Genomic DNA, 7,045 nt, shown 5'->3' on the forward strand with positions numbered 1-7,045 from the left:
TGTGGCTCATAAATTTGCCAGCCCAGCCAGCAGCCAGCACTGCCAGGACTGCTAGGACGCCTGGCTCCAGGCGCCAGGAGCGGCAAGCATTTTTCTGCTGCTCTGACATGCATGGCATTAACTGTGAGCTCCGGATTAATGAAGTGCAGGCCATATTAGGTGGGACAGGAGCAGTAACCACGACTGGGTGGGGCGGCGGGGCCTGAGTGTAAAAGTTATTGACAAAACTGTTGTAGGCCATAAATTCGGTTATGGGCTATCGCTGGCGTGACTTGAGACCGCCGTTAAATTAATTGCCCGGCGTCATAAACACCTCCGCAAGTTTTGTATCCTTCTTATATATGCGGGACGTGTATGCAATATTCATTAAATTATAAAACACACACCCAGTGCATACTCTGCACTTATAAGGACCATAAAAGTTAATTATTTCTTGTTCACTTGACCACGTCAGCCAAGCGTAGAACATTACTCTTGAAAATATGCAACGATGGAGTTAATTTGCTGGACTCGTGCTCTTAAAAATAGATTTGAGTTCGAGACACGAGCATAATATCCGGTACTTCTTTCAATTATTTAGCTTTTTCCATCCCCTGTCATCAACCAGAAGCACTTATTCAATGTGAATGATAGCATAAAACCCGACCAAATATGGGACTGTTAGTTTCTTAAAGGGTATTCCACTGAGGAGTCTCAACTATTTCTTGTTTCACGGCTATTTAACACTTTTTTGGCTAAACAGCTCACGTGCAAAGCGGCACGCAATGTCCCGCCCGTCCCCAGCAGTTAAATAATAATTATAATATTCGAGTAGCTTTCCAGGACGACGCCAATCATAAACACCAGGCCAGAGTTGGTAGCCGTTGGCGAGGGGAGGGCAATAGCCTTTGCCAACTTCCGCTGTCGAGTTGTTTTATGCTTCCGGCCAGCGGAAGTGTTTGGCTAGTTGGCGCGCTAGTTTTGTCGCCTCCCCAAGTGGAGGACGCGAATTGGCGACAAGTTTGATTTGCATACTCCTCAGGACCACATCCATTGCGAGGTCCAGGTCCAGGTCCAGGCCCAGGCACACGGCCAAGAGAGAATGCGTGACAACAATGCAGAATGCTGTGCGAGTCAATTACCCAGGACACATAAGCAGCTGTGTGCCGGCGCCACTCGGAGTCCTGCTAGCCGAGGAAATCGAAACACAATTGAGGCCGTTTGGAAGTCTGAGGTAGAGCATCCTTGTAAGCGTCTCAGTGTCACTTGGAGTGAGGGACTTGTTGAGCATTCCCCGACAAAGTCGGGCAAACATCCTTCTTCAGCAACAGCGACTCCTCGAGGGTCACATTGAGGGCACGATACTCGGATCTGGAGCTTCGCAGAGCAACTCATTTAAAGCTCCTTCAGCTGACTCAAGGAAAAGTCGACTTTTCGGTGGGTTGGTGCAGTGCTGCTAACTTTGTAAGTTTTTCTGCAAAATTGCTTGGAAAAAATTGAAAATTATTTATGCTGTGTGCCGTTTAAAGCTGTCGATAGCCGGGCTCCATCTACATCCCCATCCTCAACCCCAACCCCATCCCCATCCCTACATCCACATCCACCATACTACCATCCCCTCAAAAGAATACAAAGTTGTCAGTGCCCGCTGCAGCATGCGCTTGCATGCAAAAGTCTACTTTGTAGCCTTAAGTACTTATGCGGGGGCCGCGGACCGGAAAGGAGCGGGAAAGAACGGAAGGGAGGCCAGGACGAAGATCTGGCTGCCATCGTTGAATACTTTGTCCTTGCCGGGGTGGTGCTGATGGTGCTGGTCGGGTCCAAAAGCTCTGTTGCGCTTTTCCTAGCCATGGCTGGGACGGCTTAGCATAATTTTAGGCAAACTCACGTTGCTTAGTTTATAGGCAGCTGCTCCTTCTTAAGCTCGTCATCGACGTCATCTCCGTTCGCTTCAGTTTGCATAATGTCAACTCTTTTTAATTGCCAAGACAAGACAACCAACATTGTCTGGGGCTTCCCCGGTCTCGGCACCGCCCTTGTGTCCTGTCCCTTCAATCATTGTGACTCCCTTTTGTTCTTCGGCTGCTGGGGCACGTCCGAGACGATGAAATTAGCTTCTTCCAGCCCCCAACATAATCCTTGCACTTCCAAAGGACAGAGTTGCCCTTACAAAGTATGCAAAAATATTTTTTTTTTAAGTTATAAAAATTGGTATTTGATTGCTTAACACATATGTTCGTTAGAAGAATTGCAATTCTAATGTCTCAGGGAGATCATTTCTAAAGGTGTACACCTGAAGGACCTGGAGGTTGAGAGAACAAAAAACGTGAATTCATAAATATATCACTGAAGAACCAGGGGATTTGCAAAGATCGTCGTAAGTCAAGGGGCTCGGCTGTAGCCAATACAATTTTTGATTTGAAAAAGCTCCGATTATACTAGAAAGTTCCACTCTTTCAATTAACACGCACATTATGCAACGGCCAATAATCTATTTAGTGTTCTCGGGTATATATAAGCGGAGCAATGCCGATTTATTTAGAGTATAGTTGGTCATAATGCAAAATCTTCTGCCTCTGGGCCCGCTCCCAGTTCCTTCTAGCTGCGGACTTAACGAAGTTTGGAATTCCTTAAGCTCCGCCTGCTTACCATTTCAATATAACGAGCGTGATGCGTTTTATCCTTACATGCAGGATCCTTATGCAGGGTTCAGGTCCAAAGATGTATTAAGAGGCACTGGAGGCCCCGGTGGAAATGGAGGCCCTGGAGGCCCTGGAGGACCTGGAGGACCAGGTGGCCCAGGAGGACCTGGTGGGCCTGGAGGACCCGGAGGACCTGGAGGGGATGGAGGACATGGAGGGCATGGAGGTCACGGAGGGCATGGAGGACCTGGAGGAGTTGGAGGACCTGCCATTGTTGGAAATGGCGGTGGTGGAAATGTTGGCGGCGGAAAACCTGGTGGTGGAAATGCCGGCGGTGGAAAACCTGGTGGTGGAAATGCCGGCGGTGGAAAACCCAGTGGTGGAAATGTCGGCGATGGAAAACCTGGTAGTGGAAATGACGGAGGTGGAAATGTCGGTGATGCAAAACCTGGTGGAGGAAATGCCGGCGGTGGAAATGCCGGTGGTGGAAATGCCGGCGGTGGAAAACCTGGTGGTGGAAATGTCGGTGGTGGAAATTCCGGTGGTGGAAAACCTGGTGGTGGAAATGCCGGCGGTGGAAATGCCGGTGGTGGAAATGCAAGTGGTGGAAATGTCGGCACTGGAAAACCTGGTGGTGGAAATGGCGGTGGTGGAAATGCCGGCGGTGGAAAACCTGGTGGTGGAAATTCCGGCGGTGGAAAACCTGGTGGTGGAAATGCCGGCGGTGGAAAACCTGGCGTTGGAAGTTTAGGTGGAAGCATCGGCGGTGGTCCATCTATAAAGCCTCCAATAGGACCAACAATAAGACCTCCTAAAGGAGGTAATATAAAACCCCCCGTGGTAGGTGAAATAGAGACGCCGGATATACCTTACATTGAACCTCCTACCTGTCCCCCCATTGAGGTACCTATCTGGGATCCAAATTTGAATATATGGACCCAAAACAAAAGCCCTCGCTGTGTTTCCAAAAATACAAAAAATTAAAAAAAAATTATATTCATTTGAAATGATTGTTTTTTTAGTGTTACAGTTATAGTTATGGTTAGTTTAGACTAGTGTACCAATAGAGAAAGTCCCAAAAACCCTTAAACCCCATAGATATGAATATCTCCTTCGACCCAGCCATTCTTAATTATATAGTCAAAAAAAGGTCTGATCTGAAGGCAGATCTGGAGTTGATGGCTTGTCAACTGAGGAACTATGTTGCGTAGAAACGGCCTGAAATCGGACATATTAGGCACAATGAGAAAGGAAAGCTAACTTCGTAACTTCGCTATAAACTTGCAGTTAAGTAGCGACTTATATGTATATCGTATCGTATATAGTTGGCCGATCCCTATGATAATTTCACTATCGAAAACATTTTCTAATTAAAATGTTGGAAACAGTCCCAAGCATCTTTAAAAATAATTATCGGAAACGTGTCATTTCCGATCGTTTAGTTGTACGAGGTGACGACCTGCATGGCTTGGCGTGCGCGAGGAGACTCTATATATAGGCATCCGATCTGAATGAATTATACACCAATCGAAAGGTATTGTTTTAATCAGAAAATTTTTGTCAAACATTTTCCAAAAGTCGTTTGGTTTGGGAGAAATTAGGGTGAAAGTAAACAAATTTTGAATCACTAAATTGGGGCTGGTGGAGACATTTTATTCCCCAGATAGAATATTTTTATATATTCGCAAATATACTCCTAAATATGCGTCGATTGGTACCTCAACCCGTTCCGAAAATTCTTTCAGAAGTTATTCAAGAAATTCGATTTTTACAGCTTTTTCCAAATGAATGCAGTTTGTCTGGTTGTCTGTTTGAAATATTTTTTTCTTGGCAATCCTGAAAAAAATTTGAGACGTTTGTTACTATCATATGAGCAACTATTGTTCTACAACTTTTTGAAATAACTTAAGCTTACCTTAAAAAATTAAAAACACGTCGTTTAATGCATAAATTTATAATCAAGAAAGCTATTAAAGCTATTATAATTTCACTTTCTTTGAGACCAAATATCTTAAAAGTACACCAAAAAAATACACTAAAAATAAATTTTTTTTAAGAAAAAATATTATTTTTCAAAATTGGCTTATTTTGATATATTGCTTATATCTGGCAAAATTCGTTAACTCAAGATATAGTCCTATAAGTGCAGCTACCAATTTTGTGCTGCCACCTGTCAGCTTGCTGTTACGTAAACATATGTACAAAATTACATGAATGTGTATATTTGATGGGGAATATTTTTTTGAGCATATATGTGTGTGCAATAAACTTGAAAAATTCTTTCAATTTTTACTTTATTTGTCTATCGGTCGACTATATCCTATAGCTGCCATATAACTGATTGTTAGGAAATGCCATAACTTTGGTGTTTTTTAAGGGTTGGGACTTTCCACACATGTTATATTTGGGCAAAATATCTTATGTACAAAATTCATAAGGATCGGCTGACTATATCCTATACCTGCCATATAACTGAACGATCGGAAATATTTTTAAAGGAAATATTTTTACCCTCTGCAAGGGTATAAAAAAAGTTTAGGATCAAAAAATATATGAACGAAGAACAATGGGTTCCTACATCCAAGCTACTCAATCATTATGAAATAAAAATTTTCTTCCAAAACCCCTTATATCCTCCAAATCTTAGTATAGAAGGACGGCACATATACATATTATAATACCTAATATAATACCTAATAAATACTTAATTTTATATGCCGAAAAAAGTATACATGCCAACACAATCGAAGTAGGTTGGAGCTGCTAGGAATTGTTTCTGGTGCAGGAGCTAATTGATTAAAATGTGTAAAATTTGGAAACAATGTCAAGGCTCGACTAAACCATAACAATGGGATCCGAGGTAGTGACAATGTGCACCAGGGAGATTTGACAAGGCAGCGCGGAATTGGGGCAGGTCAAGTGGGAGGTAGACTCCGCTTGACTTGGCGCTGGCGTTGGTGGGTTAAGCTGCTTATCAAGTTGAGCACTGAAATTATGGCCGCGGGATAGACACAAGACACAAGAGCAAAACCAACCAAGCCAGCCCCCAACCAGGATAGACTACAGAACTGAATAAAACACAGCACTTTGTTATTGTGAGTGTTTTTGTTGCTGCCACAGATGTTTTTCCCTTCAGCTGCTTCAGGGGCAGCCAGGGACGAGCACAAAGGCATCCTTTTAAATTTCCTGTCATTTGCCACACAATACGCTGGAGAGCGGCCACGAGGATGACGATGACGACGAAGCCAGAAGGAGGAGGGCGGTTGGAAAGGAGGAGGAGCTGCAATTGGCGAAACTCTAGATGCAGCGTTCAAGAACGGGGCTTGGAGTTTGGAAAGTGCCAGACTAGGCCAGCCCATTTATTTACACTTTCAGAATTTCCCAATGAAGATGGTCAGTCTTTCATATTAAATGTCAAGTAAATGTTGAAAAAACGAACATAAAAGATAAAATTTAATTTGTAAACTGCAAATTTGTATCGAAAGGGGAAAGGCACTGTCTTGCAATTACATATATATTTCATTCATTTGCTTAAAAAATGTCAATTTGCAAAGTATTTTAATCGCATTTAACCGAAACCGGTGCCGGTGTGATCATCGAATTCGAATGACCTACCAGATTTTTTGTCGAGAAAGCCACAGTCTTACGAATCAATAATAAACATCACCAACTTTTTTTTTGGGAAAATATCTTAAGTTGTTTAAATTGCTTTTTACAGTGTGATACAGAAAAAACGAAACTGCGCGTCGCTTTACTTGTTTGCTAGAATTTAGCCGTTGGGAATTTGCATTTTTCATTACGCACCGACTGGGGCTGGACAAGAAAGCGGAAGCGGGAGGCATCCTAGCTCTTTGATAGAGCTGGGAGCTGGGAACTGGAAGCCGAGCGACGGGCGCCATGTTACCGCCTAGATTCGTTCATGGGGTTAAAAGCTAGTTTCCGGCGGAAGTGGCTGCCACACCGCATTCCCCGGGATTCCCGCCAGCCCCTCTACTACTCTGTGTGTAAATAAATTTCAGTGCGAGATGAAATGAATGTGATTCCCAGCCTGAAACACAGCTCTGCCAGCTGCTAAACTAATCCTACTCATAGCTGTCGAATTCAATTATTGGACATCTACATGAAAAAATACAATACTAGTTTGCTAAGAACTTGTTAGTAAGGAGTTACCAGTTTTAAAATGTTATTAGACTTATAAATAGAAGGGTATCTCTCCGTCGACTTACGACCGCCATAAATTTCCTCATTATTTGTTTCGAATTGTTTTGGTAGTTTTTCGACTAAGAGCGGGAAAATCCAATGATAATCCTAATAGATTCGGGATTATACAACTCGTCGCCTCTAGCGAAACAGCGATGGAGTAAATCATTATGGGCCATAAGTGTGATTTCACTTTTGAACAAATTCCCGATGATCCAAGACAC

At 43.2% G+C, this 7,045-nt stretch overlaps 1 protein-coding gene across 2 annotated transcripts; it reads left to right on the forward strand.

Moving 5' to 3' along the window:
* Positions 1–2,531: 2,531 nt before the first annotated feature.
* LOC116655847 (serum response factor-binding protein 1-like) lies at positions 2,532–3,628 on the forward strand. 2 transcript variants are annotated; one of them, XM_032454390.2, is made up of 2 exons: positions 2,532–2,940; positions 3,271–3,628. In XM_032454390.2, exons 1-2 carry the CDS (start codon positions 2,734–2,736, stop codon positions 3,370–3,372), a joined length of 309 nt encoding a protein of 102 aa, XP_032310281.1. In that variant the 5' UTR covers positions 2,532–2,733; the 3' UTR covers positions 3,373–3,628. The 2 variants fall into 2 exon arrangements, with proteins under 2 accessions (XP_032310281.1, XP_032310278.1); XM_032454387.2 differs by having other exon boundaries at positions 2,533–2,985; positions 3,046–3,628.
* Positions 3,629–7,045: the final 3,417 nt, after the last annotated feature.

This window comes from Drosophila ananassae, chromosome 2R (genome assembly GCF_017639315.1).
Source record: "Drosophila ananassae strain 14024-0371.13 chromosome 2R, ASM1763931v2, whole genome shotgun sequence".
NCBI lineage: Eukaryota > Metazoa > Arthropoda > Insecta > Diptera > Drosophilidae > Drosophila > Drosophila ananassae.